Source organism: Acanthopagrus latus, chromosome 15 (assembly GCF_904848185.1).
Source record: "Acanthopagrus latus isolate v.2019 chromosome 15, fAcaLat1.1, whole genome shotgun sequence".
Classification (NCBI taxonomy): domain Eukaryota; kingdom Metazoa; phylum Chordata; class Actinopteri; order Spariformes; family Sparidae; genus Acanthopagrus; species Acanthopagrus latus.
This window is the reverse complement of record NC_051053.1, coordinates 9,182,842-9,197,812: the sequence shown is the minus strand read 5'-3', so window position 1 is coordinate 9,197,812 and position 14,971 is coordinate 9,182,842. Positions and strand designations below refer to the sequence as shown.

General features: G+C 40.9%; 1 protein-coding gene across 9 annotated transcripts in view; it reads right to left on the bottom strand.

The window, feature by feature from the left end:
- Positions 1-696: 696 nt before the first annotated feature.
- LOC119033515 (collagen alpha-1(XIX) chain) overlaps positions 697-14,971 on the bottom strand; it is a 119,161-nt gene continuing 104,886 nt past the window's right edge. For 7 of the 9 annotated variants that reach the window (XM_037123719.1, XM_037123720.1, XM_037123721.1 and 4 more), the window contains 4 exons: positions 13,912-13,978; positions 13,684-13,821; positions 8,982-9,059; positions 697-4,637 (listed from right to left, as the gene is read on the bottom strand). In XM_037123719.1, the coding sequence (XP_036979614.1) occupies positions 4,537-4,637; positions 8,982-9,059; positions 13,684-13,821; positions 13,912-13,978 (384 nt within the window). In that variant the 3' untranslated portion in view covers positions 697-4,536. The other 2 variants (XM_037123726.1, XM_037123727.1) reach the window with 2 other exon arrangements.

The following is a 14,971-nucleotide window of genomic DNA, read 5'->3' as shown; positions in this document are numbered from 1 at the left end:
TAAAAGTATTCATTGAGCCCTCGATTTGCCCCTGTCTGTGTTTTACTGCCGATATAACAGCTCCATTAAAGTTTATTTCTAAGTTTAAGTTTGATCTAATCTTCACTACTTTTATACACTGGCAGGTGCTTAGAAGGCTTAATCTACAGCAATGTGTCACATTCGATAAAATCACTATGTTTGCTGTGCTGCTGTCCCGTGAGAACCACAAATCTCTAAAAGAAAGCCAATTCTGCAGGAGCTCAGAAAAACAAGAGCTAATCCAGGGGAGGTTTTCAAATAGTTTCTCACCCCATAAAGGGACACTCGGTCTTTCACGATGACAAGCACCACATTAGGATATGAAAATGAAGTGGTAACTAAAGCTGTCAGGCAAATGTGGGAGTAAGAAGTACAATATGTGCCTCTGAGATGTAGTAGTGTTAAGTATAAAGTTGTACAAACGGAAATACCTAGGTAAGATATAAGTATGTCATGTACTTCTTACATTCCATTTTAAAAACAGCTGAAATGCTGTCTCACTTGTCTGGTTAGACAAAGAAACCCTGGTTGTGAGCTTTTTTCCCACAACATAACACGTGATTCAGCTTCTCAAAGGAGTTATTATCACCGCCGTTGACCACACAGAAACACATCATAAAACAAGGAGCCAGGCCGTGTGAGCGCTCGAAAAATACAACACGAGGAGGCAGGAAATAAAGCACTGAATAACATTTATTGCACACGTGTAAGGCAGGTGCCATTAATCAGTGTAAATAAAAGATGCTGCAAAGACAAAAGTGTAAAATATAACCTCTGCCACCCGGTCACCACACACACACTGGGTCGTCCTCCACAACAGGAAGAGCATCGCTGTTCAGAGGCGACACAGACGTCCACATCCAGGACAGCTATAAATCTGCTCAGTGAGGTCTCAATTGCTTTATTTTTTAGTAAAAGTAAAAGGCAACCGTCAGTGTTGGGATATACACATATGTATATATATATATGTTTGTTTTTTTGTTTTTTTTGCAAACTAGCTCATGATGTAGACGTGTGGTAAACCAAGACTGAGGTAGATATTCAACAAAAGACTTTAGGGAAACAGGTGGAAGTCACTCAGCATGAGTCGAGCTTATGAGGCAGCAGAGGGGAGCTACAGTGAGAGCAGCGGGCAGACATTTTTAATCCGAGGGAGCATGCTGAGAGGCTGATCCATATTTCCTTCTCATTACAAGCTTATTTACAAGATTAGATTATATGTGGCAACGGGATCAACTTACATTATTGTAAAGTGTAATGAAATACGGCGATGAACGAAACTGACGTTATTGTTTTAAGTCAATTTAGATTAGTTCGACAGAAACATGACACGCGCTTCAACCTGCAACACCTCCATCCTTTGAGTTTGCTTTCGTCTGACACTTTTCCCACTTAGAATAAATGGATTTTAACTCGGGGCGATGCAAAACGGCTGGTGGCAAAAATTGCCTGTGAAGCGGGCTGTGACATCCGCAGCCATTTTGTGTCCTCCCCTGTTATCGTACTGTTTAGCTAAATTGAAGTCACAAACCGGTGCACATTAATATCAATTCGAGCTAAATTCAATATAAGCAGAGAGTCGCTCTCATCAGCGCGCCACAAAAGTTTGGATCACATTAGTTTGCCGATGCTGTCTCATTTGAATTTGGTCAAGGTCGGCGTTATTGTCTCCGAGGGGGAACCCATTAAAACCGAATATGAAAATTAGCGCGATGAAAGGACAGAAGCCAATGGAGGGAGGGGACTTTTTATGCAGCCTATAACCCAAAGAAAGATTGTTTTCCTTTCACATTACAAGCAGTGGGATAATAAATACATGTCCACCAGGGGGCTCCTTCAACTCACAAATGAAGCCACACGCCTGATTCAATACCCATCTAAAATTAGTCCCGCTCACACTGATAAAAATTTAGCAGAGATAAAAAAACCAAGCCTGCATGCTGAGAGAATAATATATATAAAAAAATTATGCTGTGGAGCTTCAAAGTAAAATGTGAACTAAAATTCACATGTATAAGAGAAGCATGATGATGTGAGACATCAAGAAATGGGGGGGGGGGGGGGGGGTGAGAGTGTCAAACAGATCTTAAAGGATGAAATACAGAAAGAACTGAGTTCTTAATGTCACAAATTTTTCAGATACACCCACAGAACTTTTCATACATTGATCACAGCAGGACAGTTAAAAGCAAAATTAAAGCCTTTGAGTCTAACTCTCATTAAACAGCGCTCAAAATGAAAGCTCGAGGAAAGTCATATACATGCTAATTATCTCTTTTCTGATACATACATTCTCAGTATTTAGCCTGATTATAAAGTTTAGGTTCACTTTTTGGGGGAGCAACTTGCGCATTTACTAAAAATTTTGAATCCTGGAAACTTTTTGCGGGCAGTTTCGTCGTTCCAAACACGAGTTTCTGAATAACACATTTACATGATATGGCCTGTTTAAGCAGAATTGACTCAAAACTTTCTATAATTAGTTGAGAACATTACAACTCTGACACCTGTTACAGCAAATAAATAAATCAAAAGTCCAGTCTTAAGACACCACCAAAAAAAACAACAACCTGACAATACAAAGTGACACACAGCGCTGGCACGCGAGTGAAAAACCAGGATGTACACCAAAAGGCCGTTAAAACAAAAGACAAGAAAGTTCAAGTTCATTTAAAGGTTGCACCAGAAGAACGAGTTGTAGTGTAGTAGTCCGATTTCCATCAAAAATATACAAATAAAACCAGAGGAATCATCACGTACACAACATACACATCACACACAACACTTTGTAAACAAGAGATGTTATCAATAATCATAATCATCTCGTACGCACAAACACAAATCGTCGACATTTGCAGCAATATATGGTTGATAAAAAAAAGTGAGAACCTTAATGCACCATTACAACGACAACTTGCTCATGTAATTATATTGTCAGGTCCCATCACAAGCCCCTTTAGATAGGAAAAAAAGAACAAAACACAATCAATTCTTTAACTTATTTACAGATTAAAATCAACAGTAGAGCGGCATGTGAGGTGACAACATTTAGTACATTCTTTTCATATGGAAAAAATATCTGCCCTTGATGTATGTCTTAAAGGAGACATATTATGCTCATTTTAGGTTCATAAGTTTTGGGTTTCTACTAGAACAGGTTTACATGCTTTAATGCTCAAAAAAACCCACCAGTTTCCTCAAACTGTCCACTGCTCTGCATTGGCTCCTGTCTCTTTAAGGCCCTCCCTCCTGAACACCCAGTCTGCTCTGATTGGTCGGCTCACACACGCCTGAGACAGCTCCGCTAACAACAGCAGAGCAGCTGTGCTAAAGAAACTCTTATTGGCCAACCTTGCTGCTAACCATAAATTATCCAAACGTTTGACAAGGTGACGTAGTGTGATGTCACATAGTCCCAAAATTAAAGGCGGGACTACTGAGGAGGCGTTTCAGGAGCAGTGATTTCTGTCGGAGAGAGGAGCTTCTGTTAGTGCGGACTTCAAGATCTTTTACAGGTACAAGAGCCGATATAAAACACTGAGGGAAAAGACAAAAAAAAGAAAAAAAGCCTAATATGTCTCCTTTAAACAGGATGAGTTGTGGCTTTTTTGTGTTACAAAAGATATGGCAAACCTCACTAATGAGCACATAACCCACAGAAAATGGGAAGACATTCTTTATCAGTGATTACGCTGCAGATTCTTTAAAACATGATTATCATGCAAAATGCAAATGTGTCATGAATGATAATTTCATATAGCAAAACTCTCAGTGATACAGAAATGCATTAATCCACCTGCCAGTGATGATATCTGTGCTACATTTTCTACAGTCATTAGTACCATCCTTTAAATACATTCTTCAAGAAAAATAAATAATTCCCGTATCAGACACATCTGCTGCACTTTGGTTGCATAAGGAGTTTCAGCAATCTGTTATATTCTCACACCTACACATAAAACAAGTCCATTCACTCAGCTAATCTCTCGCTCTCACACACACACACACACACACACACACACACACACACACACACACACACACACACAGGAGATGTACCTTCTGCCAGCCCATTGGCTTATCTGAACAAGAACAGAAGAGAGAACAGGCATGCCCATTAAGGAGGCAAACAAATAATTAAGATCACGTTATCAGACAGGACTGAACACAATGAAACAATGTCATTTCATGGTCTTGAATGACATAATGAGAGTTGACAAGGAATGCATTACATCACAGTAGGGGATGTGAAAACAAGAAATAACTTAAGTACTGCATCGCAAAAGAAAAAGGCTTTCTGTTGCATTCAAAACAAACCCGACACCAACAACAAGGAAAAAAAAAGAACAACCTGACTGACTCAAATGTTATGGTAAAGTGAACAGAAGCAGTCAGTGGAGTCTGTCCAATAAACCACAGCCGAGGAAGCTGTCAGAAACGGCGAGGACGTCCCGTCTTCTGCAGCACTGAACGGGACATCTGTCCTCGAACCGGCCTGAACCGCTTTGCTGGGTTTCATCGGGATGGGAGGAGACAGTCACTGGGGTCGCATGTCCCGGGAGGTCCACGGGGCCCCGGAGAGCCAGGGGGGCCCGGAGAAGTGATCCCAGGAGGGCCTTGACAGGAAATTAGACATTATTAATTCCTGCGGCAGGCTGCACTTTATCATCGTTCAGTAGAGCTTCCAATTAGCGATAAAAGTCAAAGCTGGCACGCGTTCCCTCACAAAAACACACACACAGACACCGTCCAGGCAGATTGGGTGTTCAGAGAAATGGAAGTTGGGAAAAGCTGCATGCAGCATAAGTTTTCTTGTAGAGATGGCAACACAAAAAAGAGTACACTGTATGGCAATATATACTGCAGTAACATATGACTGGTTTGCATCCAAAATGCTAGAATTTACTTTATTTCAACTGAGGATATTTTTGATACAGCTAATTCATTTTCATATATGGGCAGAAACGCTCTTTGTCTGTCAGAGTTTACACCTTAAAACACCGTAATACGCTGTCTTCTTCATTAAAAAGAAATAAATGAATAACAAAAAAATTCATAAAATTGAATGGATGTCTATGGATTGCAATCTTTTTATCAAAATTAAAATTGTTTGCTTTGTAGGACTGCAGGGATATTGTAGTGAGATACCAATGCTATAATTAAGGCAAGTGGCAAAAAAATTAAGTGGCAACCCGTCTACTTCCAGTACATCCCTGTATTTAAGTATAGTTTAGAGGTATTCAGTGATTAATAAATGAGTTATCAACAACAATTTAGGAAACGTATTTATCGTTGAAGACATTATATGACACATAAATGACAAATATGTGCTGCTTAAAGCTTTTCAAATGTTAAGATTTGCACTTTTTCTGTGTTTAATCTTAATTAGGCCCCTTGGGCTCTCATAACTATATGTATATATCATTATGTGTATAATGTATTGTGATTTTATCTTCCTATTCCTTCCTTCCTATTTAATTTCCGTCACTAAGGCTTAACTTTAATAGCAACCCATTATGTGTTTCACTTTGACACCAGCAAGGACTCTGAAGGGAAGGTTCCTTTGTTTTCACAGTATCTGTAGATCTCATTTACAGTTAGAGAAGTCTTTAAGTTGACTGTGATGAGAATGAAGGACATAGAAAATACATTTCCTCAGTCTCTCATATGGTGAGGTCATCAGACTGTTCATATCTCATGTTACTTAGCAACAACAAGCAGTCACATTCCCTACTCGTCTCTAATATACTGTCCATATAACACACAAACAAGAACCACCGATGACATTTTTTCAAAAATAGTTCCAGAAGCTTATAAAAACCCTCCATAGGAGACAGTAACATCAGTCAGTCCAGTCACAGCTCCTCCACAACTTCGTACAAAAGAAATCACAGGTACCGCTGTGTCCTTTTCCTCCCTCTGAAAACACAACTTGCCCTTTTCATCACTGTCACATCCATCTCCTGCTTAACTGCTCACACACAAGCCGTCCGCAGTTCGGTGGTGCTTTATACCAACAACACAACAAAAGGTGCACAAAACTGACAATTGCGCATTCACAAATTAATCCATGAAAACAGCTTGAAAAATAGTTTAGGCTGGTGAAAATAATTTTATTACCATACTTAAATTCATTTTTTTCATCCGTGAAGGTTTTGGCAGCTGAAAAAGATTTTGATTTGTTTTCATAAAACTCACTTTGGCCACAAGAGACTGAAACGCACCAATACCCCATGGGTATGGTTTGAAAGCCATCAATCAAAGTCTAGTGTCGACCAAGGAGAGTCTCTTCCAAATCATTATTTTTAACACTTGTTTTCCAGTATTATGATACTTATAAGAGTAATAATTTTCTAATTTCTTTGTGATCTTATTGTGACGCCAACTGGTAAAACTGATTTGTGAGAATCTTCTAAATGTGACTCACATGTCCCAGTGTCCATGAACCTGTCGGTGGTCCAGCAGTGACCTGCCCTATGTGGAATTCATGAGCTATGGGCAGACCCTCATTATGATGGCCGAGCGATTTTGGTCGGTGGAAATCATCTTCGGGCGCACAAGGACAATAAGTGCACAGGGAAAACTAACACAGAGGCCCAGCACGCTCCTAACTCTGTCCGAGATGTGAATACAGCCACCAGTTGTGCCGAAGGTGCTTCCTAACACTGAGAACCCCTAGAGATGATGTCTTTTACCAGCCACGATTTGTCCTCTCCGAAAGGAGCTACAGCCAAGCTCCCTTTGCCCAACACATGAATTATGCACATACATAGATAGGATGAGTGACTTTAGGTTCAGTGATAAACTCCTGCTGTCACAGGCTGGAAGTCAGAGAGGCAATCCCACTTCTCATCGCTCCATCAGGGCATGGGGAGTTATTATTTAGTTCAAAGGAGCAGGGGACAAGCTGACATGTTAGGTTGTGCGTAGTGAAACTTTTGTTCAGGACAACACTGTACTTTTTTGCAGGCCGGACATCATTGCTCAGTCACTGCAGCATTTTGTCCTTTATCAGGGTCCCATTTATGTCACGGCAGCGACTGAGTTTTAGAAAACAAACTGCCATCTGGGAGCCGTGTTTATCTCTAACATGCTGGGATACCAAATGAAGGCTGAAATAGGATTTAAGGTTTGTGAATCCCAGTTGTCTGATATCACAGTGAGATACGCTACACTTTGCTCTATTCAGCGGAAAGTTAAGAAAAGCCTGGTAACTTTTGCAGATGTGGAGGGAGGCAGGGCCGTGTCTGGTCAATCTGTGAAAAAGTGGTGTAACTGAAGCATGAGCCAGAGGTGTCCTTATACAACCCCTGTTCCGTAAGAATTTGGATTGCTGTGTCAAACATGAATGTGATACCTTGCTTATCCTTTTTGACATATGCGCAATTAGAAACAGTCCAACGGTGATATATTCACTGTTGTTCTTCATCAACTTTGTTCGTTTTTTTGTAAATTTGTGCCTGTTCTGAATTTGATGCCAGCAACACATTTCAGAAAGGCTCGGAGAGAGGCTACAAAAGACTGTCTGGAACTCTTCACAGGTAAACAGGTTCATTGTTAACAGGTGATAGCATCATGATCGGGTCAGTCGTTTACAAGCAAGGATGGAGCCAGTTCGCCACTTTGTGAAACACATGATTACGCACCAGATTTTACTACATAGCTTCGGGAACACTTGAAACACGTGAAACTGCAGTTGGTTAACCAGGTTCATTTGATAATGACTGCATCATGTTTTGTTTTACATTTAACACAGAATCCAAACGTTTTTGGAGGCTGGGTTGTAGTACAGGGACACAAATACGTCCTTGTGTTTCACTGGTGTCATGGTTTGGGTTTTTGGTTTAGTCATTTCTTGTTTTATTCTGTAGGTAATGGTGTGTTCCGTTTACCTCGGAAATTAGAGGTCAGAGCTGGGAATGATGTCAAACCCGAGCTGACTGTGTTCCAATACAACAAGTCGGGACAGCAGCTCTAGCTTTCACGGCTGCTGATTTGTGAAGCAGCCATCTTGGATATTTGTGAGTAGTTGGTGAGGGATGTCCGTCTTTTTGAGTCTGACGTTCCAGCTGAGAGTGCAGAATGGGAACTCGGATGTCATGTTTTACTCCTCACTTATTGCCTTTGTCTGTTTGATTGCCTTTTTCCTGCTCACCTGTGTCCCATTAGTAAATCATTCCTTTGTCTTTAAGCCTGTGTTTTCCCCTCACTCTTTGTTGGCTCGTCTGTGATCTCCCGAGTCTGTCCCCCTGGCTCCTCATGTTCTCTCTGTGGTCACAGTGCTTCATTGGTTTGCACTTTGTTTAGTTTTTGTTTTTTATCTGCCTGCCTCTGTGTCTTGCATTTGGGTCCATTTTCACTGGTCTACATGTCTGATTGTTAAAAAATACCTTAGTTTATTTTGAAGGTTAGAGGAAAGATGTAAAGCAGAATTCATTTGTTGTTTTCCACTGGGGGCAGCACAACAATCTGCAAACACAACTTTGAGCTATCATAGCAGATCGGGGGCAACGCTGGCATTCACTTGGAGCCGTGTTTCCACCCGGTGAATCTAAGTCCAATATGAACTCTTCCTTTAGCTTTGTTCTGTTCTCTATCAACACCTGAGAGAAATGTCTGCCAGTCACTGACTTTGTCAGCTGTTTGATGCCGGGCAGGTAGTGTGAAATCGTAACTTTAATGCTAAAAATGGTTGACTGCTGTGGCTGGAGATTTTGCTGATTAAAAAGCGGTAAGGGTGATTCAGAAAAGTGATGTTCCAGCCCATAAGACCAAAACAATGAGCATAAAGACGGTAAAGGAGGAACTGCAGAGTCCAATGATAAATCCTGTGGGTCCAACGTTATGAATGAACCTTCTCTCTTTATACACACTCATTTGATCCATTGTTAATACAAAAAGAATGCAGCATTTGTTAATCTTTCATAAACATGCCTCTTAGAGCCGTGTGCCACTCTTACCTGGTGGCCCCATGTGTCCTGGATCTCCTGGTAACCCCAGACCAAGCTGGCCTCGTTCTCCTTTCTGACCCCTGTATCCTGAGGACAGACACAACACTCTGGCTGAGTACAAATACTGTAAAGATAAGGTGCAACTGTGTGGCATCACGTTCAGGGAGCAGCACAGTTAGTAGGATTAGTACAAGTGCCATAACACCAGGATCCACTTTTGTAGCCTTCATATCTGTCCAGGGACCCATACAAATTAGCTTTGTAGATGATACAAATATCATCAACTTATTCGGAGAAAAGCAGATTTGGTAGTCGATTACAGACAGGCTTCTCTGGAGTCCCCTGTTTCAATCCCCAAACCTTTTAATAATAAAAAGTACCGACATCCTGTCAAAACAGAAAACTTCAAGCAAGCCATCTGTGCGTTAGTGTTCGAAGGAGGAGGAAGAGGAGTTTGTGGGTTTTCTGTCAGCAACAAGGCAACAAGCACATGTTTTTGAAGATTTCAAAGCAGAGCAAAGAGGCGTTTTCATTCAGAGGTCAGACATGTAGGTCACTAAAGGCATTCAGAGAGTGAAGAGCTAGTAAACGATGTCAAATGCAACAGATGCAGAAAACAATCATGTCTAGTCATGACAGCTAGACTGGGAGATGTAATACACTGAGAGAACATAAACAGGATCATAAAATGAAATAAAAGCTAGTGCATAAAACACTTGCCAGAGAGAGAAAAAACAGATCGTCTCATGATAAAATTACGTCCAGTCTTTCTCTGCACTAGTGATCAGCTGACTGCATGACCTCCTTAAGATGAACATTAAAAACAAGCAGTATGAACACGGGGACATGCTCAGTCTGTCAGATAAACGGCTGATGAGTAAAACAAAATCAAAGCATTTGGACAAATCTTCTTGGCAGGCCAGCAAGCGCTTCGCTTGGAACCACATGCACACAAAGGCGTTCTAACTCCATGCAGAGTAAGCCGGTAAGTTTCTACGGTTTGAAACAGCAGCATACCGAGTACGAATATGAGCCGCTGCAAAAATATTTCCCCATGAGGCACTTAAAGTAATGGAGTCTCAGGACCGGCGGTTGCATGGAGTGCATCAGAGACATTGACAGGAGTATCAAGCATTGCGCCGCCTGGCCCAAAGGGGAAACGCTCCAACGCTTACATGTCAGAGGGAAATCTCAGAAAAAAAAAGGCTTATGAATGCTCCAAAAGTGAGTCTCAAAGAGAGACGGGGGCTATCCACACATTGCCGCAATAATGAGACTTCTTTCAACACTCACAGAGCCTGGGGCATTCATTCAGGGAGGAGACGTTCCATGGAGAAAAGAGCGCTGTACCTTGAGCAAAAAAATACTGAATAGCACACATGGCAATAAGCTTAGGTGGCACACTGGATTGGTGCACTCTGATAAATAGAAAAAAGCCATAGTGCGTCTGTACTCGGTTGAAAACAAATTGTTTCTAGGGGCACTAATGGATAAAATACGTAAATAAAAAAATAACAGTGCCACAAAGCGGTTTGTTCATGCGTGATTGATTGGACTGTAGCCCTGCACCTGTTGTAACACTGTCACAAAAAAAGTATTAACAGCAACACCTATTCAGTCATGCTAGGCCTTACAAAAGACAAAATAACACCTTTTTTTTTTTGGAACAGGTGCTCCATCAAAGACCAATTACTGTGAGATATTTACTGATATTTCCATATTGTACAGCACAAAGCAGAGCAGTTTACAGCCTGATATAATAAAAGACAATTTGTTTCAGTCAGTGTTAATAAATATACAGAATGCACTGAGATACAAAATTAAAAATGAATGTTAAAACAACAAGATGTAGAATTTATGGAACATCATAACTTACATCAGTGAGTATTTTCATTACGATCTCAAATGTAAAGGATGAATAGAGAGATAAATGAGCACTCAATTACAACAAGGGGGGGGGGGGAACAAAAGAAAAGAAAGAAAGATGAAATGATGCTCTTCAGCATGCGTCCTTGCGGGTATTCTCGCACAGCTTGAGACTTTCACCCATGTGAAATCAAACCGTGAGTAAAAAAAAAAAAGAAAAAAAAACCCCTGCATATTCAACAGAGGGGTTATTTTTCTCCATAAACAATTCATTTTGGCATATTGGAGAAGAAGTCAAATTGGATATTCCAGAGGAGCACGGTCTCCAGCAGAGGATGACGAGAAATAATGAGGAAATATTACCCCAAACTCTCTCTCCAGCTGAGTGGAGGCACGAGTCAACAAAGAAAAAAAATTAAGAAGTTGTTGAATTCTTGATTTATCAAGGGAAATAACTTTCCTCTTTGTCTTCAATAAATATTTATTGCAAAGCTGCATTAAGAATCACCTATAAAACACTCTTTTGAAGCATAAAAAAATAAAACAAGCTACACAAAGTTCAAGACATGTGGTAATGCGAGTGGCATTAACACAGCACAAATATTCATAGGCGAGTAGTTGCCTACTTTAACTACATTATTCATGAATGAAAACAGCATTTTATATTATGGCAGTGGGTTAAAGTGTAAATGGTCTTGAATAATGTGAGGTAGATACAAAAGCTCAAAGAGAAAGGCCAATGCAGTGGTGCTTTGATCTGCACCAACACGTAACACACTCCTCTTCAAAAAAGTTAAGATTCCATGGTTCAGATGCGAACACAACACAAATCTAAGCAAGTTTGAGGTATAAAGCCTGACCAGCAAACCATTAGTGTTGTACGAGCAGTCAGGAGGTTGTATCAGTCTGATAAAGAACGTCCACCCTCTTTACTGACTATGCTCCTTTTGTACTTTAGAAGCTTTCTTTCCTGGAGTGAGGTATCAATACTGGGGCTCTTTCCTGTCCACATTGATAACACTTTCTCTTATTCACAGCCAATTCTTCCGTTTGTCTTCATATTTCCCAGAGAGCCGCTGCGCACCACACTCCTGGCCGCCCCTCAGTCTGCATTGATATATGGGTGTAAGCAAGAGAGAAATACCCATGAATCCCTACAAAATGCAACCGACATTGGTGCCCCCACCCCAGTCCAGCCAGTCTCAAAATCCATCCCAACTCTTTACATGTCAAAGACAAATCTTAAAAAGGGACAGTTCACCCTCCAAATCAAAAATATATATATTTTCCCTCCCACCGCTTTGGCTATTTATTCATCTAGACTGCTCTGGTGTTGAGAGCTGCTGAGCTTTAGAGATATCGACCATTGTGATGTCTTCCTTTTCTGGAATATAATGGAACTATATTTGTACTCCGCTTGTGGTGTTCAAAGCACAGGTACATATGATTATCTTGAAAAACCAAGTCGTGACGTTTGGAAAGAGACATTTCTCTTCAGTGTTTCAAGATAATCCACAGACCCTGTTGTGAGCAGTTTCATACAGGAACTATTTTCCATCCACTGAGCTACAAACCCCAACTGTATCACTGCACAGAGGGTGTACCCACCAAGCTGCTAGCTCCTACCCCTCCCCCTAGTACTACTACTGCTATAAGCAAGCCTACTTTGCAGCATGTATGTTAACATCCTGTGCTGTCATAAGCACAAGCCTTTAGTCCACAAGTAGATTAACATTATGGACGCCCAATATTGGAAAAAACTGACATGACGATACTGTGGTTCTTTGGGATACACACACACACACACACACACACACACACACACACACACACACACACACACACACACACACACACACACACACACACACACACATATAATATAATTGGATATTTAAAAATTCAGGAATTTTCAACCTCGAATTGAGAAGTTCTATTTTGAAATGGTTAATTATGCTTTGTTTGATAAACTGATAAAGAATGATCAATGATTGTTCGCCTTGCATGCAGAACCTGAATGTCACTCTCAGGCAACAAACTTCCATTTATCCAATAACCCAATCGGACTAAATCATGTAATAAAAGACAGACTACTTTTAGAAATGAATCATGGAAAATGAGAACCTTGCAAGTTGTCACTTTTTCCAGCGTAAAAAACAACAACACAAAAACGTAGCAGGACAAGTTAATTTGCTTTACTGCATGTTGCACATTCTGCGATGTGACTACATCAGCTGTGCTGCCCGGATGCGTGTTTCCTTCAGTGTGTTGATAAGATTGTCGGATGTAGTTTGGGAAAAAAAGGAAAACAGTCCCTGCATGAAACTGCGCACAACAGTTTGTGGATTATTATGAGTAAGCGGTTCATGATTACTGGAAAGAGACATTAAACTGGCACTTTGAGCACCCCATGCCGAGTGCCTTTTAGTTCCATTACATTCCAGACAAGGCAGACATCTCTATGGCTTTTATCTCCAAAACTCAACAACTCGCACCAAAATGATCTAGACTGATAAAAAGCACTACAAGTAAGAGGAATCTGTACTTCTGATTTTGGAGAAATCTGTCCCTTTAACTGAAGGCTTTTGTGGTACAGCATTATGTCAGTTGGACTAACTGGTTTATTCAAACACCAGTGAGGTGAACACATATTGCGTGGCTACACACACTGTATACTGTAGATTACAATTAAATCAGGTAATGAGGGGTTAATTAAGTCTCACCAATAGTTTTGAGCAATTAAAGGTTAAGGGTGTTACATCTAGCTTGTACTTTAACAGAGACGGTTATTTTCCTGAGGTGGTGGTTAACATCCAGCAGTTCAGTCTGGCAGCTGTGCTCTTACCTTGAGGACCAGGAGGTCCGGGCTCTCCTGGAGGGCCTGGTAAGCCGTTGTTGCCAGGAGGTCCTGGAGGCCCTTGGTATTGTGAAGCTACGATTCCTGCATGTGTCTTCTGCGGCATGGCAGCACCTGATTGCCTCTCTAAAAGAAAAATTCAAATTCATCTGACAGAAAAGCCATGGCTTAAAGATGACGAGAAACTATGTAAAATAAATTTGGATTTATTTGTACCTTCGAAAGCCTTCAAAACTTCATTTCTAATAAGGACTCTGAGATCCTCCAAGAAGCCTGGATCACCCTGTGTGTGTGGTGGATAAAGAAAAGGGAAACTTCACTGAAACTTTTTGAACAAAAAAAGAACAACAGCAAGTCATCTTTCATTCATAGTGAATTGGCAGCAGTGGAGATAAGGCAGTTATCACCGCATGAAAATCAAATGGATGCCTGACATGTTGTACCTCAACACAGAGTTTGTGGAAACCATCTGCGCTGAAAATAACGGCAGGGAGGAGAGATTAGTGCCGAAATTCACATCTTCTGCTTTTCTAACTATTCTGTGAAATCCCACTTTGCATTATAATATAACATCTGCGCTTTAAACCCAGTCAGAAATAAAACAGATTCAGCCAGGAATATTAAACTACACATTATAACCCAATAAAGAGACTTCTCTCTGTAACTTTATGTCTGAATTTGTAGCAATGCAATGTGCTGACGAGGAAAAGTGTAGTGTACCAGTTCGGTATGCTTCGAAATGTCTGTATTATCAAGGCAAATATATAACAATATATGTTCTGACACTAAAAGGATCCAGAAACTTAAAAATACCATGTTCAAAAGAAGACGGTGCACCTTGTGTCAGTCATGTCAGCCTTTCACACAAACACTGTCAGAGCTTTCCAACAAGAGTAGCCTTGGACCTCGTTGCATTCAAAACAGCTTTTCATCTCTGCTGGGAATGTTGTATAACTGTTGTGACTGCGTACAGTATGTGTAAAATGTCTGTGACACACGGAGGTGTTTTTGCTGCTCTGCAGAGCTCCAGGCACGCCCACATATCTCAGTCTTTCTCTCTGTCTCCATCTCTCTCCCTCTCTGACCTTCTGTGGTGCCTGGATGAGGAGTGGGAAGCGTTGAGCAGAGAGAGAACAGCAGCCTCCCTTGCACAGCCTTGTTTGATGTTTCATGCACAAATCTGTTGCTGCACCATGTTCCATATGAGAACTGAGCTAGTTACACAAGCTGAGGAGGGAAGCGGTACGGTTGAGGTTACAGTCATTGGGGAGGATAG